This window comes from Callospermophilus lateralis, chromosome 1, assembly GCF_048772815.1.
Source record: "Callospermophilus lateralis isolate mCalLat2 chromosome 1, mCalLat2.hap1, whole genome shotgun sequence".
Classification (NCBI taxonomy): domain Eukaryota; kingdom Metazoa; phylum Chordata; class Mammalia; order Rodentia; family Sciuridae; genus Callospermophilus; species Callospermophilus lateralis.
The window spans coordinates 147,956,662-147,984,402 of NC_135305.1; the positions used below are offsets into that span (position 1 = coordinate 147,956,662).

A 27,741-nucleotide genomic window follows, 5' to 3' on the forward strand; every position below is an offset into this window, starting at 1 on the left:
CCCAGGGACCCAGGCAACTTGTCCAAGGTCACAAAAGCCAGCACCTGGGCAGAGCTGGAACTGGAGCCCGGGCCTCTGGCTCCCAATTTGGTGCTCTTCACCACGGTGCTGACGTTGGTGGCTTGTGAGTCCAAGGCCATCCCGAGCATCCCGTGCTGGTGGCCGAGGGCACCTCTGGATGCGAGTTCTGGTCTTGGCTTTTGCTGCACCGTTGACCACAGAGGGCCGTGGGGGAGGGGCAGCCTCGTTATTTTAGAGAAGAAAAGGAAGGATCCTAGAACCCACAGCCCCCTCTGGTCTACAAAGCATAAGATCATTTATCGTCTGGCCCTTGAAGAGCATGACAGTAACAACTTCCACTGGGATGCCATTAATGATAGCATATCTGATTCACCTGGTGTAAAGAGCCGACTTAGGAGCTACAGGATCGAGATTCCTGCTGTGCAACCTTTGGCAAGTTCTGGGCCCTCTCTGTTTCAGTTTCCCCAATGGGCATTGAAGGAAGAAGGGCAAGAAACTACCTCTAGTCATTTCATGGCTGATTTAAGCTTCGGTGTGGTCAGACCAAATGAATAGAGTGAGTGGTGGTGGCCGGGGGTGGGGGGATTAGGTACTTTCCTGATATCCCTCAATATCCCCAGAGGCAAGTGACATCTGTCTTCAGAGGGCTTGTCCATGAGAGACGCAGGGACAGCCCCAGTGTTTCCGAGGGATATGAAGGAGATGATTTAAGAGCATCAGGCTTCGGCTGCCAGTTGGAAGACCCTGAATGACTGGGTCTAAAGAGAAGCCAGTCAAGCCGGGTGTGGTGGCTCATGCCAGTAATCCCAGTGACTCGGGAGGCTGAGGCAGGAGGATTGCAAGTTTGAGACTAGCCTCAGCAACTTATCAAGGCCCTAAGGGACTCAGCAAGACCCTGTCTCAAAATCAAAGCTGATGTGGCTCAGTGATAAAGCACCCGGGGTCCAATCCCTAGCACCAAAATGAGATCAAAGGTAAAATCAATCCGAGGGAGGTAGGAGGAAAGTGGGGTGGGGCTGGGGCTCATCACGGGCCCGACTGTTAGGGACGGATGAGGATGTGGCCAGTGTACGCTGATGGTGGTGACCAGGGTGACCATGGTGTTGGTGACGTTTGCACGTCCACCCACGAGGTAAGTCAGTACTCTTGCTGACCATTCACCCGTCTGCCATCTGTCCTATGATCTCACTCTCGCATTATTTGACTCTACAAGGGCAGAGGACTTGGCTCTCCAAATATACCATGAGCACCTCCAAGGCCAGGCCTAGGGACGCTCTTTCCGTGTAGCATGTGGTGACGAGAACCCGGGCTCTCAGGCCAGACCGGCTGGCTCCGAGCCCCAGTACAGGGAGACCCTGAGCTGTGTGAGCCTGGGCAGGTGAATAGACCTCTCTGAGCGTCTGCTTTCTCCTCTTCAGAGTAGGGATAATAAGACACCTACCCAATGGGATGCTAAGAGTTTTGAATGAGGTGATGAATGCCTAGAGAGTGGTCAGTAGTGGCCAATATTGCCGGAAGTGTCGTGGAGGTCTAATACATAAATCTGTCGCACTAAAGTTCTTAAACCAACTCAGTAGTTTCTGACAGTCGTTCTCAAGGTGGGATGGAGGGGAGCGGGTCATTTCCCACCCACGGGGACTTTTGGCTGTCTGGAGACGTTTCTGGTCATCACAGGCTGGGGAAGAACTCCCGGCATCTAGGGGTAGAGGCCACGGAGGCGACTAGCCATCCTACAGTGACCTGCCGGCCTTTCACGACCAAGAATTCTGGGTCCTCAGGCGTGGACAGTGCCAAGGTGGAGGGGCCACCAGAGGCTGCTACCTCCCTGACAAAGCGCTGCCAGTTGAAACGAGCAGCCAGTGCAAAAGGAGAGTTTGGACTTGTGACTCTCTGGGGGACACACAGGGGACGGGGATGTCCTGGTGTTAGAAAGCAAGAGTACCTTTGGCAGAGCTGGCCAGCCTCAGGGGCACTCGACCCCTGAGCCCCACCCCCAGCCCTATTTTGTATTTTATTTAGAGACAGGGCCTCACTGAGTTGCTTAGGGCCTCGCTTTTGCTGAGGTCGGCTTAGAACTTGCGATTCTCCTGCCTTAGCCTCCAAGAGCGGCTGGGATGACAGGTGTGGGCCACCACGCCTGGCTTGCTTTCTGGCATTTTTCATGCTGTCAGCGGCAAGCTCCATGTCCCTTTCAAGAGGACAAGGGAATGTGTAGCTCAAGGGTTCCCCCCATGCCAGTGCCCCGGGTCATTTCCGATGGCGAGGCCGGGGAGCCGGGTGAGGCTGCTTACACGTGAGCCTCGGGCAGCGAGGGCAGGAAGAGGCAGCTGCGCATGGGGGTGAACGGGCGGAAGATGATGTTGGTCCCCGACTTCTTCTCATCCTCGTAGATGCTGGAGGAAAAGCAGAAAGAGAGCCGTGAGTAGCAGCTTTCGACGCCTCTCTCTCTTAGATTACCAGGAACTATTACGTACCAGGCAACAATACCAGCCCCAGGAATAGGGTCAAGGTCATAGGAGAAGTCTGGGGACACAGTGCCCCAAACTCCCCACCCTTGTGGAGCAAAGAGAATCACCAGGATAAACACCCACCCTGTCCTGGAAGGCCCTGTGGTCTCTGAGCCACCGTCTAAGGACCTTTTCTATGAAACAGCTGATGGTTCCTGGATCCGCTCACTTCTACCCAATCGTTAGTGACCATCTTCTTTGTGCCGGGGACAGCGGACGTAGCAATGAATGAGACCGACCCCAGCGGGGTAGATAGGCACCTCCAAACCCACCCTTGGGATCCGTGTGCTTTGACTGAGGAGGAAGCTGGGAATTCTTCCTTGAGGCTGAGAAAGTCGTGATGATTTCAGGACACGTTCCCAAATTCCTCGGTACCCTTGCAAGTGACAGACGGGTTGACATCTACTTCCCCCTTGGATTGGGGCCCTTAGACTGGCTGACCCAATAGCCCGTGTCAGAAGTGACGTCATGCCAGGCCCCAGGCGCTGGCCGGCTCTCCCCTGCATGTCCTGGGATGCTCCCGCCTAGCGGGAGGAAGCTGGCAGCCTGCAAAGAGGCCCAGAGTGGGAGGGACTCGGCTCTCAGCTCCCGGCTCCCAGCCACCCATGAGAGTGAGCGGTCTTGGAAATGAATCCTTTGAGCTTCTCCAGCTCCTGCCTTCCTGTTCGAAACAGAGACAGTCCTGCCCTTCCAACTGCAGATTTGTGAACGAAGAGTTTGTTGTCTTGAGCTAATACGTTTTGGAGCAACTGTTCATGGCAACCGTTACAGGAATAAGAGTAAAGACTGAGCTTCAATCTGAAGGTTGAATGGGAATCAACTAGGCAGATGAAGGAGGGAAAGGCCTTCTATGTGGAAGAAACAGCATGTGCAAAGATCCTGTGGTAGAAGGCGTATGGTGAGTAGGAAAGCAGGAGGCCGTGGAGAGGGCAACTTTCGTCCTTTTCTGTTGAGAAACATTAGCCATTGAGGGTGTTACGGTGACAGAAGGGGCCAGGGGAGGCGAGACTGGCACACGAGTGAGGAGCTGACTGTCCTCCTGGGAATTCGAGATTAATCCTGGGTCACAGAGTTAACAAAAAGGACCTAAATGTTGGTTTCCCCCATTTCCTCTTTTATTGATTATTCGATGCTGGAGCTGAAGAAAGAAAACCTACAAGCAAACACGTTAACTTGCCCCATCTTACGGGCTCATTCTGGTCTCCCGGCGGATTAGAATACGTAGGAATTAACCCCGTGTTTGTACTCCTTCATCTCTGGTTTTGGTCTTTGTAAACGACAACGATAGAACAAATTCCACTCATCTCCACCCCCCGCCACCATTTCAGCAGAATCTGAGACTGAAAAAAATGAGGTCATTGAACGCGTTGGGAAATAATGCTGGAAGACAAGAACCTTCCGGAACAGGCTTGATTTTCTTTTTTCCCTGTGTACTTTGTCAGACTTAAAAACTTTTGTCTAAAAAAGAACTTCTTCTCTGGTCTCAGATCCTGAGGGGACACCGAAAATAATCCCTTTTGCTTTCATGAGGCGCGAGATCAAATGCTTGGTTTAAAAAAAAAAAAAAAGTCTCCCAAATGAATGCTTGTATTTTTTTGGATACTGTTGTGCTTAGAATCCTATTTATAGCAACACAGCTATTTAAATGTGGGGTACTTCCTAGAGCCTTCCTGGAATTTAAGGTTTTGAGGCACAGGTGGGAGGATTTGAGGTGATTGAGGCCCAGGGAGATCAAGTTCACTTTATTGCATAATTAATAGGTGATGATTACACCCAGGGTGTCTTAGAAGCTGGGCCCTGTGCTAAGTACCACTTCATTTAATCCTCCTAACAAGCTTGGAGGTTTGGTACCATTCAAATGCGCAAAGGGAAAAAGGAGGCTCAGAGAGGTGCAGGTGTTTTTCCGCAGTTGAACAGTTGTATAGCAGAAGTAAGGACTCGGATTCAAGTCCCGACTGGCTCCAAGGTTTGTGCTCCTCACAGTTCCCCTGTCTTGGTGCATGCCATCTCCTAATCCCATTTCATAACAGGTCCCCGCTCACGCATTTGATGGCTACCGTGCCTTAATGGCTTACAATTTTATTTTAATAACCAACCTTGTACAGCGCATGGAATCTACCCGATAAGATATGACCAGACCAACGTCTGCGAGACAAGCCATCTCATGCATGTTTAAACGTATTAAACTTTAAACACACCGTGTCTCGCTCGCTGAAACACGGAGGGGAGAAGGGAGAACTGCGTTCTGTGACCGCGGATTAAGCACTCCGTCCAAACAGGCAACCACTTAAACAGGCAGGGGAGCCTCTTTAGCAGCCGGGCTCCTGCCCCTGCCCGGAGCTGCCTGGCCTGTTCCTCTGACCACGACTCCTGGAATAAAGAGCCACGAGTTCATTCCTTCTAGATCCTTCCAGGGAAAGCCGGCCAGCTGGCTCCATCGCCAGGAGTCCCAGACTGTACCAGAGCCCCGGGGCTCAGGCTGGAGGGCAGCATTTCGGCTGAGCTCTAGGGACCCCTCTGGAGAAAATGGGAGGCTCTGGGCCCATGGAGTGGCCTTCTCTGTACCACACAATGGCTCTGGCTTTGCAGGTCACCTTTCTAACGCCTGGCACAAGACACCGTTGGCGTACGGGTGCGGTTAGACGGGAATCATTTCCAACTCTTGCACGGTGGGGTGACTGCGGTTGACAGCAGTTACTGGTCCATCTGAGCTCAGCTAAAGCGAGTTTTGAATGTTTCCTGACACAAAGAAACGATCCATGTTTGAAGGGATGCATAGGCGGGTCACCCTGATCTGAACCTTGCAAGGGGCGCGCGTTGTGCATGGAGACATCGCCCCGTGCCCCACATGCGTGTACGATGACTAGGTGTCAATCAAAACATTAAACAGATTTTTTTTTGAAAAGGGGACAGAGTTGCACGCTCCTTCTCCAACCTGGACCATCCCAAGCAGATGTGCTGGCTCCAGGGCCGTCTGGTGGGCTTGTGGGGACATGGATGGAGCTTCTAATCGAGCTTTGTGTCACTCAGCAAGCTTCTGTTCAGTATGGAAGGGCCTCCTGGGATTTTTTCCCCTCTAGATTTCCTTTTTACATCCTCTACTTGAGGGGCTGGGTGTACTTGAGGCACTTCGGCTCGTTCCCCCCCAGGCACTTCGCTGTGGTTGAGGGTGGGGTAGGGGCGCTCTTAATGCTCTGGGTACCTCTGCGTGCCCCCAGAGGGGCTTGTGCGCACAGCGGTCCTTCAACACGCAGTGGTTGATTGTGCAGTGAGGGTAGATCTGCGTCCAGACAGCCTCTCTTGCCTGCTCCAAACTGACTTTGAACCTGCTCCACAACTGGATGCACCGAGGGAACCCCCCGAGGGACACGGAAATGGGTTCGGTTTTCACACCTTGAGGCAAAACCTCCTGCACATCTTAGATATGCCTGTTTCCTCCCGGGGAAGGCTCCCTCCTCTTTCTTGTCTCGGTGGGCTGCACCCCTGGCCCGTCCTCTGGATGTCTCCCTCCCTGCTGACTCCATTTGCTCTTCCTGTGTGTTGAACGGATCAGATTCATCCAGATGCCCCCTGCTCAAGGGACAGAGGCTCCTTCCCGGGTGGCCACTCCTTAAGAGGCACAGATGAGGGATTGTCAGCCAGACATGGTTTTTCTGTCTTAGAAAAAATACATGAGTCAATAAATGAAGGCTCAAATGTCAGCCTATTTAGACAAAAACAAAACAAAACAAAATCGCTGGACAAAATAGAAAAAAAAAAAATCTTAAAAGTGGCAGACGGCTGACCGTGAAGTAGAGATGTTTGGAGCAAAACTGGAGAACGTGGAGCCACGCTTGGTTTCTGTAGCATTTATCACACGCATTCACCGTGCCGAGGAACCACTGTCTCTATCTAGTCCCCAACCTTTTTCAGGGCCACCAAAGGAGACCCCGTATCTAATAGGCAGTCTCTTGAGCCTCTCTGTCTGCTGCCACCAACCACCCTGATTTCTGTCTAGGACGAACCTCAAACCCACTGTCTGAAGCAAAAGAAGCCAGACAGAGCTCACATAGGATTCTGCTGAAAAGTTTTTAGAAAGTGCACATTCCTATTTTTTTAACTGTCTGGAAAACAGAATTTTTGCAACGGTTCATAGAAAAGGGGGTGTCTGCTCCCCTGTCCTCTTGAGCTAATGCCCTGGCCTTTTGGATTCCTGAAGGTGGCCCCTGGCACAATGGGGCTCAACCATGGCTTCCCATTGGCATTTCCCAAGGGAACTTTAAAAAGTAGGAGAACTTTAAAACAGACATTTTAAACTTTATTTTAAAAATAAGAGAAGCATACCGTGTAACCGGCCCGGAAGGTACCCTGGGCGTTGGTGTCTTACAGACCCCTCCGGGTAGTCTGGTAGGTGGCCAGGGTTGGGACGGCTGTGGCCACGGGGTACTGGACGCAGCCACAGGCCATCTCTAGGGCGTGTTTCACCTCTGCCCACTCTGGCACCTCTGCCCTGTCCCTGCTGTAGATTTCCTTGGGCCCACACAAGCTCAGAATCTCAGAATTTTGTCCAGGACGGTTGGTGCAGCCCGTGGATTTGGGTGCCACGGAGTTTGGGCATCGGGCTGCTTTCTAACTGAGGACCTTGGGGAAAGTCTCATCTGCCTGGCTGGAGTAGGGCCAGGGATTCCTGCTTCATGGGATAGAAGTTTGTAGGAGGAGATATTCCTCGGTAGACCAGAAGGCCAGATGGCGCCCATGGCGGGGGGAGGCCCACCAGCCCCTCAGCTCCCCGTCCACTTACACCAACAACGAGTCCCCTAACTGGATCTCGGAGAACTTCTTGGCCGGCTGGAATTTATTTATCTCTTCCTCCTCCAGCTTCTGGAGTTGCAGCTGCTCCTTCTTAAAGTTGCTCTCCTCCCTCAGGATGGTGAAGTAGCCGCGGCCCATCTTCACCGCCTGGATCAGGGAGCTGCGGAGACACGGGAGGGAGAGACGGAGGCAGAAAGAGAGAAACAGACGCAGACAGATGGACGGAGAGAGGGGGGAGAGAGAGAGAGAGACGGAGAGGAGGAGAGAAGTTGAATATCTGCAATTCGGATATGGAGTGGCTACTGTGTGCCGGGCACCCTGCTAGGTGCCATGAAATCAGTGTGACCATCTGCAGGCCACAGGATTAGACACCATGGTGCATGGGAGAGGGTGAAGAGGGGCTTTTCCTTGATGGCCACCTTCCATCCCAGCTACTCTGGAGGCTGAGGAAGGAGGATTGCAAGTTGGAGGCCAGCCTCGGCAACTCAGTGAGACCCTGTAGCTAAGGGGATGTATCTGATCTGAGTGACGGAGCGCTTGCCTAGTGTGCCTGAGGCCCTCGGTTGATTCCTAGCACTGGGGTAGGGGGAGGGGAGGGGAACCAAAACCCAAAAGTCACTACCATATTTCCTAGATATAAATGTTGGTTCTGAAGTTCAATTTCATTTGTTGTTCTCCAACTTCCTAATAAACAACCGATGTGTGCTAGATGCTGTGCTGACTGTTTAAGATGCACGGGCTGTCTGGAGTCCATGGCAGCGGGGGAGAGAGACCTGGGCCGTCAGTGATGACAGTCCTGGGGCGGGGGACCAGCTTATTCAGGCAAATTGGAAACTGGGTGGGTGGAAACTTCCTCCTGGAGACAGGGATGTTTTCTTTCCTGCTTTGAGAGTAGCCTCATCCTCTCTCCGGGTCTCTCTCTGCGCTCAGTTTTGATGGGGAAGTTCTCAGTCGGCTGTCACGGCTGGACTCTGATTAACTGACCCCTGCTTATTGCTAGGAGGAGTTGGGGTGTTACTAGGGGCATTTCCTTAGCAGGGGCTCCTGTAAATGACCACGGGGGAGATGCTGGGAGCCAGCCTGGATGCTCGGCCGGCGTTTTCCAATCATAGTGTACAGGTGGTAGCTGAGCGCTGACTTCCCACTCACTCACTTCTCTGTTGGTCTTGGCTGAACACCAATTCCAGGTTCCAGTGCAGGGGGCTGGGACTGCCCAAAGGAAGAAGGCATTGGTCGCCAGAGAGTACCCCGTGTAATGGAGAAGGAACACTCACAGAGGTACACTCCACACCTGACGTGCCACAGGGCTAGAGGAACCCAGGGAAATCACGGGAGGCTTCCTGGAGAAGGTGACATTTGGGTTAAGTAGGAGTGCCACCAAGAAAATGTCACACCAGTGGACAGATCAGGAGGGCTAACGGCCAAGACGTGGATCTTTAGACAGCCTGGTCAGGGAACCACAAATACCTTTCTTTTCTTCTTTTTTAATCTTTTAAAATTTGTTTTAATTAGTTATACTTGATAGCAGAATGCATTTATGCAATTTGATATATCATATATAGATGGGGTATCATTTCTCCGTTTTCTGATTGTACATGCTGTAGAGACACATCAGTCCTGCCGTCATATAATCTACTGTCCTTCCTATCCCCATGTCCCCTCCCTTCACTCCCCTCTACCTAATCTAAGGTAACTCTACTCTTCCCTAGTGCTCCCCTTACTGTGAATTAGCATCTGCATCTCAGAGAAAACATCCGGCCTTTGGTGTTTTGGGATTGGCTTATTTCGCTTAGCATGATACTCTCCAATTCCTTTGACCTAGCTATCCCTCTCCTCCGTCTATACCCAAGGGACTTAACATCAGCATCTACAGGGATGCAGCCACATCAGTGTTTATAGCAGCTCAATTCACAATAGCTAAATCATGGAACCAATGTAGGTGACCTTCAATGGGTGAACGGATAAAGAAACTGTGGAGTATACACAATGGAATATTACTCAGCCTTAAAGAAGAATGAAATTATGGTATTTGCCAGTACATGGGTGGAGTTGAGAATATCATGCTAAGTGAGTTAAGCCAATCACAAATATCTTTAAGAAGCTGGAGTCCGGGAGAGCAGGGGAGTGGCGAGGTTACAGCCTTCATTTCTTAAGTGAGCCTGGATTTGGGGGCTGCCAGGAAGCCGCCAACATCTGACGGCTTTCTAAGCTAGTAACGACACCCCAACATCCTGTGAGGTTCCATAATCAATTCTTCCTGAACTGGCGTCTCTGTCATTACGACTGCAGTTACCTTACTTCTCTGCTTTGGCCACGCACCTCTCTCAGATGAGCCCCTGTCTTCCAATCACCTTTTTACAATTGCTGCCACCATCTTTGCTGTGGTCACCTCTGTGTGTCCCAACTCACTTGTCCCTCCTGGTACCCTGTCTGCACAACTCAGTCCTTGAGATGGTAGCCAATAAAGCACAGGAGCATAAGTCGGAGGGTCTGGAAGACCTTGCAATGGCTTGCAAAATGGAAAAACTTTCAGGGTGGGGGGTCAGGGGCTGAGACAAAAAACAGTAGTGGAGTGACATCCCCCGCCTTTTTCTTCTCACAGCTCTGGGGATCCAGCCCAGCACCTTGCACAAGCTCAGCCAGAGCTCTGCTGGGGAGCTCCGCCCCCAGGCCCAGCATTCTCTGAATACATTGTTGCAAGTTCCCTTTTGACTGTGAGTGCAAGAGTGTGCAGAGGGGCTGGGTTTTTCATGGGAAGGAGTTCCAGGAATACCTTATCCAATGCATTCCACCTATAGGTTTGGCTTTATGTGATCACAAGAGTCATATATAAGAAAATTGTCAAGGCAAATGAAAGAGCACCCCCCGCCCTTCTTTTTTTTTTTTTTTTTTTAAAGCACGAGACAAGATATATTTCCAAAATACATCTCTAAGCGCAAAGAGCACCAACTGAATTTCACTGGTACCATTGTGTGTTTAACGGCAGGACTTTGAGTCCATGGTGGCTTAGATTCCATAAAATGCAGCATTTGAGCTTCTTAGAGTGTCACCGGGAGGTCGCTGCTGATCTTTTGCTGAGTTCAGACCCTGCTTCTCAGCTCACGTCGAATTTTCTGGATGTCTCTGCTGCGTGCCACCTGTCCATCTCCGCCAGCCAGTTTCAGGCAAAGATTGGCTCGGGTTCTTGTCCCAGCAAAATGATCTCTCGGTTTTCTCTTGTAGAAAATTGTGCATAAGTTAAATGAACGGGCAGCCTCTGACAGCAGCGTGGTCCTGTACGTAGAGACAGATTTAGCCCCTAACGGCTGGTTGTAGGTGCTTTGTGTGACTTTTAGGTTCAGGGAGGCCAGCGGTTGCTGTGTTGTGGAATTCAGTGTGAAACACGAGCTTGCTTCTGGGTTGCTTGCAGGCTCTAGAATCCATGAATCAGTGAGTGTCTGGAGGATGCAAAGGAACTTGATAAAGACAGAACTGTCACCACGTGTAACCTCTCCACTTCACAAAGGAAGACCTTCTGCACACAAGGCAAACTGTAGCAAACGCAGAGAGAAGCTGGGAGGCGGGGCGGATGGGGTTCTCCTTGTGAGCTGCTTCTCAGAGACCTGAAGTAAGCCAAGCAGGTGGCACCCGGCTGTCACCCCAGCAGCTCAGGAGGCTGGGGCGGGAGGATTGCGAGTTCAAAGCCAGCCTCAGCAATTTAGTGAGGCTCTAAGCAACTCAGGGAGACCCTGTCTTTAAATGAAATACTAAAAAAGGGCAGGGATGTGGCTCAGTGGTCAGCCACCCTCGGGTTCAACCCCTGGTATGGGGTGGGGGATAGATATTCAGTCTGTGATTGGCCCAAAGGTCAAGACAGACACTGTGCATGCACCCACAGGGTATGAGGGGCCCCGACTCACATGACAAGGTTTTCTGGGGACACTCGGAAGTCTCTCAGGCAGGTTTTAAATGGCTCAAGTGAGTGGGGAGGGCAGCCGCCTGGGGCGCTGTAGTGGGCGGTGGGCAGAGTTGTGGTTCCAACTTCCCCCCCCAGCTCCAAAGGATGCAGCACCTGCCTTTTTATTATCATCTGGCCCAGATACAGGACAAAAGAGGAGTGGGGAGCGTGGGGTTGAAAGCTGTCCGCAGTCACGCCTCAGGAAATGGAGGCAGAGTCTTCTCACGCTGAAGAACGTCCAACTTTGAATTTGTGGGTTTGGCTAAATAGCTGCATCATTACCAGCTGTCCAGTGAACTCGTCTGTTTATTGAGCATCTAGTATGAACCAGGTACTACCCTTGGCACTGAGGATATGGTGATAAACAACGCAGCCGCAAAATTCTCGCCCTAGTGAAGGTTGTATTCCCTGGGGTGGAGGCAGATTCAAAACAAAAAGGTGAACTGTATAATAGGGTAACGGTTGTGGGGGGACAGAAAGCAGGGAATTGATCAGGGTGACTGCCAAGGACCTCCGCCACTGGGGGATGTCAGTGCAATTTTAAAGAGGTGGCCAGTGAACGCCTCGGTGAGAAGATGTGTTTGAGGAGAGACGTGAAGGAGGTGAGCGGCCAAGCCAGGCAGACACCTGGAGGAGGCATGTTCCAAATAGCAAGTGCAAAGGCCCTGAGCAACTACGATTTTTACGAAGAAAATAATTTACTTTTCATCGAATAAAATGTTATGGGATGCCACGGAATACTCTTTGTGTTACCAAAACTTTGGTGTTTTTTTTGCTTCCCCACACCTGGACTCCTCCTCCAGGAAGCAATGGATTTTACCATTTTAATGAAGAAGCTCGTCTCTAGTGACTCACTCCACCGTCCTCATGGTGAGGATTCTTGGAGCAGAGCCGGGGAGGCCCCTCTCTGCTGCTGGACTTCCACGGGCCTTCTCATGGGCTTCCAATGTCCTTCTGAGGTGCAGCAGATTCAGGCCCTCTGTGAACTAGGCTACGGCGGTGTGTGGCAGACCCTGGTGCTGTTCTCCCATCTCTCCGGACCCCACCGGGCAGCCTCCCCACTTCTGGACGCCCGTATGATCTTATTTATCCTCCTGGTGGCTCTACACATTAGGTGCTGCTACTGTAATTTCCATTTGCAGATGAGGAAACCGAGGCTGGAGAGGAGCCGAGCCGGGGTCTGACCCAGGCAGCGGCTCCCTGTGGAGCCTGCTGGACGCCCTGCCAGGGGGTGGGATGCCAGGAGGCGGCTCCCTGTGGCCAGTCTGGTGGGTCCCTCCCTTTCGATGACCCTGAAGGCTCCGTGGGTCCTCAGCCACTCGGGTGGCGTGTCCGTGACTGGCAGGTGTCAGGGGCTACCGAATCTTCCTTGCGGTTGTCCTCATTCTCTCCTGGAGTGGCAAGCTGTCACGGAGGCCTGTCAGGTTCTGAGACGAGGCACAATCACAGGGGCAGAGGGCAGGACGGGAGTGGAAAAGACCTGTCCTGGGTGATGGTGGCACGTGACCACAGGGGGTGCTCTGGGCCCGGGCCACAGACCCAGCCAGCACAGCGGGCTTTGGGCTCTGGTTTCCCTGAGTGATTAGACAAGAGCCTCTGTGTCCCCTGCAGAAGCTGGGACCCGCTGGATTCTGAAATGGACGTGCTTTGGACAGACAGGTGGCCCTCGTTGTTTGAATAGGCGGAAGTCTGAACCGCATTGTCTCAGAATGGGGGCTTATTTGGAAATAGGGGGCTGCAGATGTAATTGGTCAAGATGAGGTCACACTGGTGTCCTTATGAAAAGAGAAATGTGGAGACAGACAGCGAGGGCACCCCAAGAGGGGGACAGAGACATGAGGCGGGGGTGGGGGGAGACTTCTACAGGCCAGAGTCCCTTGCAAGAGTGCAATCCACCGGAATCAAGAGGAGGGACCTGGGACTGATTCTAAAAGCCCTCCAAAGGAGCCGACTGCCCCATACATTGATCTTGGACTTTCAGTTTTCCAAACTGGGGGACAGGGAATTCCTGTTGGTTTGGCTACTGTACTGTGATACTCTCAGCAAACCAATACGCAGGATTAATTATCCAGTCCTACAATTTCTTTTTCACTGTCTTTGAACCTGAGGGTTCACGGCATCTTTATCGTAGCGGTCTCTGAATCAGTGCCAGGTGGATGTTCACAACAGTGAATAAAAGGGACTTGAAGGTCATGTGTCAGGCTCTGGACTAGGCATTTATAATGTGTCAGATTCCGGGTGGGGCCCTTGCTGAATGTCAAGACCTGTTCTAGGCACCAACACTAAGAAGATGAACACCTCCTCAAAGCATTCAGCCTTCACCTCGCCACTACCATTAGTTTTTTTTAATAGTAATTAAGATGTTGGTAAGACATTGTTTTGGCCTTACTTATTTGTGTCTTTATTCCACAAAGAATTAGAGGCAGAAAATTTTTAAAAGGAGGACAGAAGACAGGAAAAACAAGATTGAAAAAGTCAGGTACAACAGGCATCAAAACTCATGCTGCATGATCTGATGCACAGACTTGGCCCTGAGCATCCTAGTGGCCAATGTGAAGAGGGGAATATAATCCTGATGTGATTCCTAATAGCCCTAGAGGTTTTAAAATTCGGAGGTATTCCTGGCACTGAAACTGGAAGGAGATTCCTCTCCAGGATCTGTGCAGGGAGAACACGGTGAAAAGTAAATCCAATAAAGCCTAGATGCAAATAGAGTGCAGAATGCTCATCTTATCAGTGAACTCCAGAGACAGGGATGGGGGTGAGTGGGTGATGGATGATTCCAGGAATCTAACCAACAGGTTTTCAACCCCTCTTCAGCCCGGGGCCGCCAGACTCCCAGATGCTAGATCTTTTGGAAAAGCCTCTGTGACAGATGAACAGTCGTGAGGGGAGGGTCTGGGCCCTCCTGTCAGACACACCAGTCTATTCTGAGAACTTCAAACTGTGAGCTGTTCAATCAGCAAGCTCGGGAGTGCTCCCCTGGTACCGCGCAGGCCTGTTTAAAAATGCTTAATATTTGAGCAAATTCCCATTTAATTCCCTGTGTGTTTCCTGCGTTTTCTCCCTCATTATTGCTGATTGCCAGGCTATTTGTGCAAAGGGAGTTATTTGCAGGGAAGAGAAGTTTTTGCCTTTAAATTCACTCACCCGGGCCTCGGCTCACTGTTTTGCACCGAAGTAAAACTCCCCTGACTGATTGTGCGGGGAGGGGCCATGGGGACAAGGGTGATGAACTGCGCCAGGCAGGCGGAGGGGACGCAGATCACACATGGAAAGTTTCCTCTCCTGGTGCAACTTTTTCTTAACCAACGCCTGGTCGGGGCAGGGGGAGCGTGTTTTCATTTTTAAGGGACATATGTTCTCTGTTTGGGAGTCTGCGTGAGCCCGCCAGCGAAGGCCACTCACTGTGACAATAAAGAGACCGCGGAGACTCAGTGAAGTCTGCGCTCCACTCCGAGCACCTTGGGACTCCCGGGGCTGTGTCCCCGGTGGTATGGCTTTGGACAGTCTCTGGATCTTTGCTTTGTCCCTCTCTGGGGCAGGGGGCCTTTTTAAACAGAATTTTATTTTTCCATTGACCCATAACAGTGGGATACCTTTATGGGGGGCAAGGTGACATCTCAGTACATGGCGAACAACGTGATATGGGATGGACACATGCATCCACTGGAACAGTTCTCCTTTCTTTGTGCAGGGAGCAAACCCTTCTCCTAGCTGTTCTGAATCATTTCAGTGATGACCGTCAGCCGGTTACCCCAGTGCGCCACGGGGCATGAGCAGTTATTCCCCCTGCTCCATGCGCCCCTGTCCCCGACAGCCATCCTCTCTCCAGGTCCCCTCTCTCCTTCCCAACCTCTACTGACTGCTCCACTGCTGTGAGATCCACGTTTCCCAGCTCCTGCGTGTCTGAGGACAGGTGGCATTTGTCTTCCTGTGCCTGGCTTAGTTCACTCAACATGATGGTCTACGGGCTCATCTTGGTTTTCCTGTAGCTTTAAACCACTCGGAGCCCCACCTCTTCATCTTCAAATGGGACGTTGGGCTCATTAAATGGGACAGCTTAGTACACTGCCTGCCACATGGGACCTGCTTCAGGATCGCAGGTTTGGGGCCAGCTTCAGCAACTTGGTGAGACCCTGTCTCAAAATAAAATTCACAAAGGGCCGGGGGTAGAACTCAGGGGTGAAGTGCTTGTCCCCCCCAGCCCCCACCCCTTCCCCACATGATTATACATGACATTCCAAGTTCAGAGGTATTGAAATATGAAAAAATATGCTTCTTAAGGCTTGATGAAAGTATTTAAAAAAGAAATTAAAAAGAAAGAAATTGCCTCAGACCAGAGAAAAGGTGGCTTACGGTAGAACTCAGAGCCTGAAGCGATAAAGAGCGTCTTTTGAGATGCATGTGGCCTGTTGGGTAAAAGCTACGAGCCATGTTTTGATATTGAGATGAAGAGTCCTTTTGGGGGTGTTGGATTTACCCACGTGGCTGGTTCACCCGACTTGTGACAGGGTCATGGACTTTTAACCAGCCACCCCCACCTTAAGTGAAGCCCTCAAAGTGAGGCCCAGCTCCAACAGCATCACCCAGAAGCTGGTTAGACTCACCGAAGTCTGGGCCCAACCCTGGGTCCCCTGGGACACAGGTCCTCATGGAAGCTGGACTTCCATGCCCGGGTCTAGCCATCTTCTCCCCGGCTCCTGAAAGAACTCTCTCCAAACAGAAAACCTTCCACTTGTCCATTTCATGAGAGACCTGATCCTAGGGGCTACATACAAGTTGGAAATGAAATTTTGTCCCATGCCCGCTACCAATCCATCTAGAAAGTTCTTTAGGCCGTTCTCATTCCTGTGCAGGCCCTCAGCTTACAATAGGTCTCCTATTACCTGCATCAGACTCTCGCCCAAAGGGCCTAAAGGAACGTCACCTCAGACAGATGGTCCTTATAAGAAGCTGCAGTGTCCCCGACACTCGGGATGCGGTGGGTGACAGGAACCCACATGGGACTGAGAAACGGATGTGACTCCATTTTTGAGAAACCAGCTTCTACCTCCAGGCCTGTCCTAAGGAAGGGGGCGTGACCCTTGTCCTTGGAACCACAGAGCACTCCTAATCACATCCCCGCCCTGCTGAGTGGTTTGCTGTAAATAACAAGAGAGGTCTGTGGCGCCAGGTGTCCCTGACTCAGTTAGGCTAGGTGAGGACCCATAGCAACCCCCTAGAAACCTCCAATCAGCATGAGACAGGGAGAATACCTGGGATGCCAGATGACCCCCCAGTAGTTTATGGTGGTTGATAACATGTTGGGAAACCATGTAGTTCAGCACGTACACCCCTCGTGGCCTAAACCAATCGGTTCAAACGAATCCCCCTCTTGTACTCACCAATCACCCCTACCCAACTTGTTCCCGCCAGTGAATGTGCTAATCAATGTTAAGAGCTGTTGTTTGACTTTCCCGCAGTATGGAACGATTTGCTGTGATGTTGTGACGCATAGAGTATCCCCCCAAAAACCTATAAAATCTCACTGAACAAAGGACTGGGGCTCACTCCCTGGGACCGATGTGTGGGAACGGTTGTGAGTCCAGGCTCCAGCTAGCAATAAAGACTCTTGTGTGATTGCATCGGATTCGGCTCCTGGAGGTCTATTGGGGTCCCAGGAATCTGGCATAACAGGACCTTTTTTACATGGTGGGGGAATGGGATTAACCACCGAAAATCACTTTGTTAACAACTGACAGCCCCAATGTACTTTAAAAAAAAAAAAAAAAGAAAGAAAAGAAAACTTCTACTGGTGCTATGGCTTGGTATCCAGCTGCTGTTCGTTCCCAGCCTCCGTCTCGGCCTACAAGAAATACAGGGCCATAGGCCAGGAGTGCCTGGATGGGCAGGGCAGATGACACGAAGATGAACAAACTCTCCCGCCAATCTGATATCAGGGATGTCCTGCGCCCGAAGAAGGGAATTGCCTCTGTGGGAAATTTCCACTTAACAAATTCTGCTCTTTTTTCCAATAATAGCAGATAAATCAGCGCAGCCCCAGTGTGTCGGTCGAGGCTGGACCCTGGAGAGCCCACTTCATCTGGCCGGCTGGCATCTCCCTTCCTCAGCCCACCCAGACATATTGATTTCAGAGCTGGGGTGTGGGGAGGGGAAGGGGAACATGATGGAACGGGGGGGGGGGGGGTTCTAAAGTCTCATCTTTAAATTCTTGAATTTTCCGGGGAAGCCATAGAGGCAAATTAATAATGCACCCCGGCAAATAGTTTGCATTTAAATCCCCGCATTAGAAGGCCCTTGTTTATACAATAACTTAATAAATCTAGTTTGGCTGCCAAATTGACAAGAAGGTGAGAATCATTCATTAAAATGCAAATGCAATTGAGATGAAATTTGGAATACATTTATTACAGTAATTGAACTTCAGTCAATGGTAGTCACAACACGGATTTTGAACTGCCTTTCAGACAAAGGGACGTGTTGTATTATCTCCCCCCCACCCAACCCACCCACCCGAGTTAATATCTTTGTCAGCATGCAAATTAAAGCCATTTTCCGAGTGCTAATGATTTGCAATGGAGGATTTCACTCTTCTTTATGGGACAAGATTGCCAGAGATAAAGGTCAACTGCATACACAAAAGACGGCCCTGCTAGCATATTGTGTATCCAGCAAATTGATCGCAAACATATTCCGGGCTCATTGCAACCACATTTCTTATTAAATCACATCGGAACGTCTCTTTCCCATCCTCGGGCCGTCTGCTAATTGTGATGTCCAGCTATGGGAGATGGGCTGAGTCAGGAGTCCACCTCTCACTAGAGCTCCCGATGGCTGGCTCTCCCTCTCCAGAGTCTCAGCCCACAGCCAGGGTTCCTCTGGATCCTAGGTCAGAGGGAAGAGAGACGTCACTGGGACTGCCACGGAGCCACCAAACACTTGACTCTCAGCGGAGAAGCGGTCCTCTTGGGCTCCTTGGCAGAACTCACGGGGCTTCTGTTGGGTCTGAGCAGGACGCGCTCAGGTGCTTTGCAGACCACTGCCGACTTGGAGGAAGGCACAGCCCAGGGCATGTCCTGGGCTGGTGCAAGGACACTCTTCAGAAATCATTCTGGAGTGGCCAGGCCCAACTTGTTCACCTGCAAAATGAATGTTGACTTAGGTCCCTGAACCCTCTCCACAGCCAATTCATTCATCGGTCACGACGTGATGTCAACTCTCTTTCCTAAATATCCCTTGGCTTGCTTCCTTTGGTCACAACCCTAGCCAGGAACCACCATTTGCTGTCTCCCTTCCTCTAAGCGACACAGGGACCAACACAGTGTCCTTGCAACTGGCCCAAGAAATGCCCTGGGCTGTGCCTTCCTCCAAGTCGACAGTGGTCTGCAAAGCACCTGAGCGCGTCCTGCTCAGACCCAACAGATGTCCCGTGAGTTCTGCCAAGGAGCCCAAGAGGACAAATGCTCTCTGGGTCTCAGCTCAGGGCCCGAAGGAGGACCCCAAGGTGTGCCACCCTCAACCAGTGTGCCCAGTGTGCTTTCCCTCGAGCATCTGCAGGGAGGAACAAACCGCTGAAGTGTCAATCAACATCCCCCCCTCTGCAGGGACCAACAGAACAAGCTAGCCTGAGGGCTTCCTGTAGGAGCAGCGACTCTTCCCATGCGGAAGCCCCAGTGCAGATTTGCCTGCCTGATCACTGGCCTGACTCGGTTCCATTTCTACAACGTCGGGTCAAAAGATCCCAGTGTCCGACATCATACGTAATTTCCTGGCTGGTCTCTCTCCTTCCCAAGCCACATGCAATGCCCTGCCCCAACGCCCCAGGATAGGTCAAGTGCACCCACATCGCCCCATCCTGGGGTTCCCTCCCGCCCTGCGCTCACCACGCTGTAGGTATTTACCTGCCGATTCCTACTTGGGAGCTCACGCCTTAAAGTCAGTGCCTGGCAAAGGGATGACCAGTGCCTGTCGGTTTTCCATTCCCATCTCTCTCTGTTGCTCCCCATGGCAGAAATGCCACCAAATATCCATTTCTCCAGCTTCCTGAGTGACCACATTACCTTGAACATCAATAGGCTTAGATTTTTAAAAAGCTGACCAAATTAAACTCTATTTCCCAGCTGCCTTTATGGATAGGACAGGCCAATGAGGTACAAGGGGAAGTCTTTCGGAAGGGCTTCTGGGAAGATTCTTTGAAGGACGTTAACACAGCTCTATGGCATATGCCCTCTGGCCTCTGATCCCCTTCTTCCTTCCTGTTACTTGAAGCTTGGATGTGATGGTTAATGCCCCAGCAGCCATTTTGTGAGGAGGAATCCTTGAGGATGGAAGCAAATACCAAGAGCAGTGGGATTAAAATATAGAAGGAAGCCGTGCACTGCATACCATGAAGCCACCATACCTGTACTGGATCACCTCCTTCCAGAACATAAACTTCTTTTACCTGAGGGATCATACTCTTTACCTTGTTGAAACCCTGGAGATTCACGGCTCAGCTACTCTGCAGCAGAATACAGTCCTGAGCGACAGTCTCTTTCTCTCTTCTTGGCTGAACTGCCATGATTTCAAATGTCATCATCCTCGGCTAAATCACTGGCCGTGAACCAGGAGAAGGTATTGGGGGGAGGTGGTTGGTTTGGATAATTGGAAGAGGGAAGGAAACTTAGAAGCATAGAGACTCTGCCCAGAGAACTAGGCAGAGAGGTCTAGGGGGTCTTCCTGGGGCAGCCAGTAAATAGAGAGCAGGAGGATCTGAACCTTCAGGGAACGAGGGCTGACAGGGAGGGACGTGGCTGCAGTTAAGAGAGGGACAGGCACTGCCTGCAGGAGGCGATGGCTTGGGTGAGACCCTGAGCTGTCTGCTCCGGTCTGGTCTCATTGAACACCGCCCCCCCAAATGGCTGCATTCTGTTATCTCCATTTTGCTGATGAGGAGCCTGAGGGTCCAGGAGGTCCAGTAGACCCATGGCAGGGTAGTAACTGGTGGATCTGACTGTACACCAGGCGGCCTGGCGCCAAAGCACTGCGTGAGGAAAGTGCACTGGTTGAAGTTTACATAGGTCATTATTTCCTGGTCACTCCATGTCGGTGACCTTTGGCGAGTCACCTCACCCTCTGAGAGGCATTTTCCTCACCTGCCGACTGGGATGAATGGAGAACTGTCCTGGGAGGCTGATGCCTTCATCATACAGAAGAGTCCATGGGTCGGTGCCTGCGGATGTTCCCCCTCCGGTGACGACTCTCATGTTCTTCTTCCTCAGGGTCACTGTGGTGAGTGGCTGCTGTCACAACGCTCTCCTGTGCACAGCCAGGGCGGTGGTGTGGCTGTGGGCCCCGTGGGCTTCTGGGTGGTGTGTCTGTGGGCCCCGTGGGCTTCTGGGTGGTGTGGCTGTGGGCCCCGTGGGCTTCTGGGTGGTGTGTCTGTGGGCCCCGTGGGCTTCTGGGTGGTGTGTCTGTGGGCCCCGTGGGCTTCTGGGAAGTGCCACTTGGTTCAAGTGGCAGGGCCTTAGGAGGTTCTCTGCTGAGGGTGACAGGGGGAGCCGTCTAATTAGGCCTCTATTTGGGGACTTAGTAAATGGCATTAGGAAGTGATTCATGAGGCCTGCGAATCTACCCTGTGGAGGTGGTGGGAGAAACGCTAGTTACCATGGAAGTAAGGAAATTTATCAAGCTAACGGGCCACGAGGTGACCTCTGCTCTGCTGAAGAAGTCACAGCAGAGCTCTCCTAATTACTTTAAGGGTTTTTTTTGTTTGTTTGTTGTTGTTGTTCTTGGGTTCTTCTTTTGTTTACTCTCCATCTCAGATTTTCACTAAAGAAGATAAAGAAGGAGGAGGAAAAATAATAAAAAGGAAAAGGAGGAAAAGATGGAAAGATGGAAAAAACTTGCATCACAAAACTGGCAGATGTTTCAGAGGGAGACCCTGCTGATGGCCGTGAATGACAATTAAACCTATGGGTTTAGGCTCAAGCGTGACGCTCATTAATGTTTGTTATGAGGCAGGTTGTGATTCCAACTTTGGCTTGCTCTGTGATATAGGCAGAATAATTAACTGCTCTGTTCTACTGAGTAGGAGTAAATAACCATTACCACCACTACCTCTACCATCATAATCACCACCACCATCACCTTCGTCACCACCACCATCACCATCATCACCACCCATGACCACCATCATCATCACCATCATCACCATCTGCATCATCACCATCATCACCACCACCATCATCACCACCATCATCACCATGACCACCATCACCATCATCACCACAATGCCACCATCATGACCACTGTCACCACCAGCAGCACACCATGACCACTATCACCACCACTACTACTACCATGACCACCACCATGACCACCATCACTACCACCATCACCAACACCATTACCGCCACCATCACCACCATCACCAACATAACATCACAACCCAAACATGAATAACCATGTACCAGTAACTGTGGAAAAGTGCTTCCAGTTACTAATCTCTTTAACTTCTTAAAACCACCCTCCAAGGCAGATATTGGTAGTATTGTTGGCTTCATTTCACCCTGAGTTTCAATGACTTATGCAGGGTCACCTGGCTGGTTTGCAGGTGGCTCCTGGATTGGTCCCCAGGCCTGAGCCCATCTCCTTCAGCTGTTTTGCAAAACCATGTCTGACTTGTCATGAAACAACAACAACAAAAAAAAAAAAAATGAGGAAATAGCAGTTTTGAATAGTTTTTAAAAAACGCCACATGAACATGAAATGAAATTCTCAACCAAATATTCCAGTCTGCTTTATGAAGAGGTGGGGTTTGTCCTAATCACCTAATCACAGGTTGGAAAAGCATACCCTCCCATCAATGGGGGGCACATACCCAGGCGCGTAGGTGATGAGGGGCATTAATTTGCCCCCAATTTGTATCTCTTTGCAGAGTGGCATCCCGATTTTGGCCAAACGGATTTCTAGACACTGTTAAAGTCCTTGGAGGCAGATGCCATCCCATATTTATCATTCCCATCTCTTTCCCCATTTATTGAGCATGTAGTTGGGACCTTTTGATCATCAATTTAAAAAATGACCAGTTGATTCACTGGAGAACAAAGGGCTATGTTGATGATTTGGTGTCCTGTTGAAGGTCAGATACGTTCTCATCTATCTCTAAAGTGAGACACCAGTATCTCCCAGCAATAGCTCTCATGATTCACAAATCCACTGTCGGTAGGTAACTAATCCAAATCTCTTCACTACTTGCCAGTCCCATTCCCATGGATTCTGCCTCATTTTGAATGGGATCAATTTCTTCTTTCTGGATCATCTTCATAGAGCACTCACTATGCCCAAGGTGCTGTTTGAAGTGGGGGAAAGATGCAGAAACCGGGAAGAACTGGCCTTCGCCTTCCAAGACTTCATGTTGTCACTGGCATTTGGGGAAGGAGCCCTCCACTCCTGATGTCCATGGTTTGGCCTTGGAACTTGTTATTCTGACACGGGCAGAGGCTCAGAGGCTCGATGGAGCATTTTGGAAATGAAAAGACCTTCGGGCGAAGCCCCAGAGACCCCGTTTTACAGATGAGGAAACAGGTCCAGAGAGAGGAGGTGTCACATGGCAACTGAGAGGCAGACCCAGGACCACCATGGTGGTGGTGGAGTGTCTCTGGAGTGTCTCCGGGTTCCCAGGTCAATGTGCTTACTCCTAGACCCTCTGCCACCTCAAGTGTCACTTGGGGAAACTGAGCCACAGGGCACTTTCAGCTGGGGGTCTGGAATTCCAAAATCTTGGCAATGGAATGACCACCTTGCTTTTGCCTCTTAGCCCTGCCCCCCTGATATTTGGGTTTTCTGCCTTGCAGCAGGGTTATCTTCCAAAACAGGAAGAGGCATGTCGTGTGAAGATGGCATGGCTTGGTCATTTCAGGCCCTTGGATGACCTCCCTCCTTCCAGGCTGGCTGGCCCTTGCTCTATCTCAGGGCTCCTTCCCAGGTTGCTGTGCCCTAAAATCCAGCTGTTCTCGCCCCTCTCCTGGATCACCCCTCTCTTTTAACTGATGCCCCTGCTGAAACAGACTCCCTTCTTCTTCTGATTCCTACTCACCCTTCAGAACTTGCTCAGGTATGAACCCCACCCTGTCGCTCACCAGAAGTTACCGCCTCCCTCGCGGGGCTGGGCTGGGCTGGGCACCCGGACTGCGCCCCTATGGACCGCGGATGGAACTGCAACCTGGCCACGCCCTCCCGCCTCGCAACCCCGCCCCCAGACCGTGTCCCAGGAGAAGAGGGCGCAATTTGGAAATCTCTTCCCCTGTCCCAGAACCTGTTATGGTGACTACCTCCTAGGGATCGCTCAAAAACCGAAAATGATATCGCATGAATAGTGAAGCAATGTGGAATTCTCGAATTTAAAACCCTAATTAAATACACGCCTATTTTCTTTCTTTTTTTTTTTTCTGGTATGTGGCCAGTTCATATTCTCTTTGGATGGAGCCGGTTATAGAAACGTATGTGATGCAAACAGGATAGAGATAAATGAATGCCTTTGAAATACTGGCGTTCTTTTTTTTCCCACCTGGGAACTAGAATTTAGCTGTGTTCTGCAAGATCTGATCAAATGAAACAGCTCCCCTCTGTGCCTCTCAGTAAAGTTATTTCTTTCGCTCCTGATACAGTTTCTGACCTACCTTATGTCGCAAGGCTACAAGTGGTATTTAAATTCCCAAGGGGAATGCAGTATCCGGCATTTAGTATTGGGTTACACACCAAGCACGTGTTGTGCTTTGATTGATTGTAGGATCGCATGGGTTTTGCAAGCTTTTGGTGACCTCACTGTTCTCTCTCTCTCTCTCTCTCTCTCTCTCTCTCTCACACACACACACACACACACACACACACACCTTCTTACATGCAGCATCCTGCTCTCCAAAGTCACCCGAGACTTTGGGAGCATCCTGAAATGCAAACACAGTGACAGCAACCTAAAATGGTTATTTTGTCAGAGAATGCCCACCAAGGCTAAGACATCACACACCCCACCCCCGGACCCCCAAGCCCCCGGCCCAGCTGGTTCTCTGTGGGGAACGGGTGTCTTGGCTCGGGGCTTACTCTTTAATTAATGCGAGTCAGCATTTGTACAAGAGGGCTGAATCTCTTCTGGAAGAAGAGTAAAAACCTGTGGCGTGTCAACAAACAGTTCTATATGCATCCCAATTAGGGGCATCTCTGGGAGGCAGCGTAAGCTCACCACAGCTCTGGTTTCCAGGCAACTGAGATGTGAAGCTCTGGACTTCACTGGAAATGGAACATGGCCAAGCCTGCTGCTTTGTTCAGGAGCCTAATGTGCCTCTTCCTGCTCCCCACCCCTCCGCTCTCCTCATCTGGTCTTTTTACCCCATCATATTTAGAAGCAAACGATGGTTTGGTGTGGGGAGGGTAGAGAAGAAGCTCAGTGTCCACAAGGGTAAGAACCCTGGGGAGGGCTTGGGCTTGGTAAATCATCCTAACGACAGCCATTTCTTAGAGTGGACACTCTACGTGTCTGCCAGGTCCCTGATGCCACCTGTGTTGTCTCATTTAATCTCTATGATGGCCCTGCCAGGCAAGTCCTGTCATTTCAAGGACAGGAGATGGAGGCTCACAGTATTGAAGCCACTTCCCTAACAGCACGGAATGGGGACATGGCAATGCCGGGATTTAGACTCTGGTCTGTCTGGATCCTGGGGTCTCTCTCCATTTTTTGTGTACTAATTGTATATATTGAAGACGTACAGCTTGGTGATTTAATATATGTACACGTTGTGAAATAATCACCACAATCAAGATGATTAGCATGTCCTCATGTGACCGTCACTGCATATGCTTCCCTTCCGTGGTGGTGAGAACACTTAGGATGCACCCACCAAGCAGATTTCACGTTCACAGCACCATGTGGTGACCTGAAGTCCCCCATGCTGTAAATCAGATCTCTAGGACATATTTTTCTTGTAATATGAAAGCCCTGAGCCCCCTGCCCAGTGTCTCCTGCTCAGGTAGCCACCACTGTATCTCTGCTTCTAGGAGCTCAACTACTTTAGATCCAAAAGCCACTTTTGTCACCACTACCTCTGGGTCACCTGTCGGCATCCGGGCAGTTACCTGCCATGAGCAATCAGAGGCGTGGCATTGCAGGTAGAAGCAGACCAGTTCTGAATAGACTAGTGTACACACACACACACACACACACACACACACACACACCATGCAATACCCATTATTACCTATTGTGTTTAATAACTAAATGGAACCGAAGGGATTGTTCTTCTTGGATTTGCCAGTTTAGACTTAAACCAAAGCATTATCAGGGAGAGAGGCTTTTTACCAGGCCACACAGACAATTGCCAAAGCACTCCTGGCTCATGAGTTCACGAGAGGCAGTGGAAGAGGGTGCAAGACCACCAGCCTGCAATTATTGGGACTGAGTTCTGCTTGATTGACAGCAAGACTATTGTCTCCTTAGGAATTTGCACTGCTATTTCCACTAGGTGTCTGCGCAGGGGGATGTGGCAGGCAGGGGTGTGAGGTGCGATGCAGTTGAGGGGAGGGGCGTCGTCCAAGGCTTCCCCTCGGAATCACAAGTTGACTTTGTCTCCTGTCAGTCAACCTCCTGGACGCAGGGTGGTTACCTGTGGTTACCTGCCACTTCTTGTCCTTCCCACTCCCTTGGTCCACTCCTAGGGATCCTGGAAGATGCCCAGGACCATGGCCAGTTCTTGCTCATTCTGCATGGGTCTGCTGAGCAGCGTCAGTGGAAGATTCTCTTAAGTGCCTGATGTGCAGGGTTAAGCACTTTCCTCATCTTCCTCTCACATTTGCGATGGCCTTGCTTCAATTCCTAGCCCAGTGCCTGGCTCAGGGCAGGAATATAGTAAAAAGGGCCTTTCCTGACTGCTCCTGTGCGGGTCGCTTTCTCTGCCTGAGACACGGATCTCTCCTTCTATGGCTCCAATCCCATCTACCTTCTTCTTTCCATTCTTTTTTTTTTTTCTAGACCAAAAACCTCCTAAGGGTGCAAACCCAAAAAACTTACAGGGACCTTGCAAGTAAAAGATCAATGAGCCCAAACACACCCAGACACACCCAGAAGGAATTCTTGGGATCCAGGGGCTGCTTTTCACTGGGAGGTGCATTTTGAGCTGTCTCAGGGCAAGCAATAGAGATCAATTCCTCTTTCCCTCTTCATTTCCATAGGCCTTTATTTAAAGGACTCCTACATAGGCTTTTCTGATTTAAAGACTATCTTGCAAAACCTGTTCTAATGGTATTCTTTAAGTTGGCACCCACATTCTACGAGGACTCTCTGGGTTTTTTGTTTTGTTTTCAACCCTGAATGAGTCCTGGAGCGAAACACGTCACCCGCTGTGCTGAAGAGTTGGGAGCCATGCACTTTCTTTAAATGGGACCCCCGGGCCTGACACAGAAGGCACTAAGACAGTCAGAATTTCCTGACCCCCTGACTCTGGCTGCCTCAGATGCAACCTCGGGAACTTGCTGAAGCATCATTCTCGACGCTTTCCAAGCTGCTTGATTTGGCTGTCTTGCATTTTTTTTTTTTTTAAGCTCAGGGCAGGAAAGTGCTTCTCTGGGCATTCTTGCTGATTTTGTTCTGCATTTTCTTTCTTTCTTTTTTTTTTTCAATAGGAATTTTGGGGCAGATAAAGTTCAGGCCAATTTCTAAGGGGTCCTCTAAATCCATTTGGTAAGGTAGATGCCGCTGCAGGGAGGTCGAGGGTATTTTGACTTTGGGGAAACATCTCCTTGCACACCCATTGGCCCATCTATTAAAATGTTTTACGAAATATATCTGGAACTCAACAGAAGGAAAAAAAAATGTGCTCTTCATTTTAGCAAGGGAAGAGCCAGAAAACCTCTTTGGTTCCATGTTAGGGCAGCTTCTCTTAGATGATTGAGTGGGGCTGGAGCTTCCTGGAGCCCCTAAAGATCACCTCCCTTATGCAGGTAGTCTTAGGGGTAAGAGGTGTCTACCCAAACCCTGTGAGTTTACATCAGGATCAGCGAGATGTCAGTGAAGAAGGGCCCTCATGTTCTTTAAGACCCCAGGGGCCTTAAATAGCGACACCTATTGGTTGTAAGAAGCAATGACAGCAAAGGACCCTTAAGTACCAAATTTCTCCTCCCCTCTGGTTCCTAGACAATCCAGGGGGAAGCTGAAGCTCCTAGGGAGAAACACTAGACTTCTTGTGCATAATTCACGGGATAGCTCATATGGCTATCTGGAAAAAGACACCTCTTATGATGTAATTGCTCCAAACCCCCATGATAGGACCGTGGGTATGCAGGAAGGAAAATAGGTAGCCTCTTCTCACCCCACTGATTTATGCTGTTGAAAAATATCAGCAATAAGAACATTAGTAATGCCAGGAGCCAACACTTCCTGTGGTGCCTGTATTCTAAATGCCTTCCAGTGGGGTTATTTGGAAAACAGCGTCTGAAAAGTATCCAGTTCAT

At 50.6% G+C, this 27,741-nt stretch overlaps 1 protein-coding gene across 1 annotated transcript in view; it reads right to left on the reverse strand.

Moving 5' to 3' along the window:
* Ccdc60 (coiled-coil domain containing 60) overlaps positions 1-27,741 on the reverse strand; it is an 80,663-nt gene that overhangs the window by 34,939 nt on the left and 17,983 nt on the right. The window contains exons 3-4 of the mRNA XM_077110160.1: positions 7,309-7,479; positions 2,313-2,414 (exon numbers count right to left, since the gene is read on the reverse strand). Of these exons, the coding sequence (XP_076966275.1) occupies positions 2,313-2,414; positions 7,309-7,479 (273 nt within the window). The remainder of the gene's footprint in view (positions 1-2,312; positions 2,415-7,308; positions 7,480-27,741) is intronic.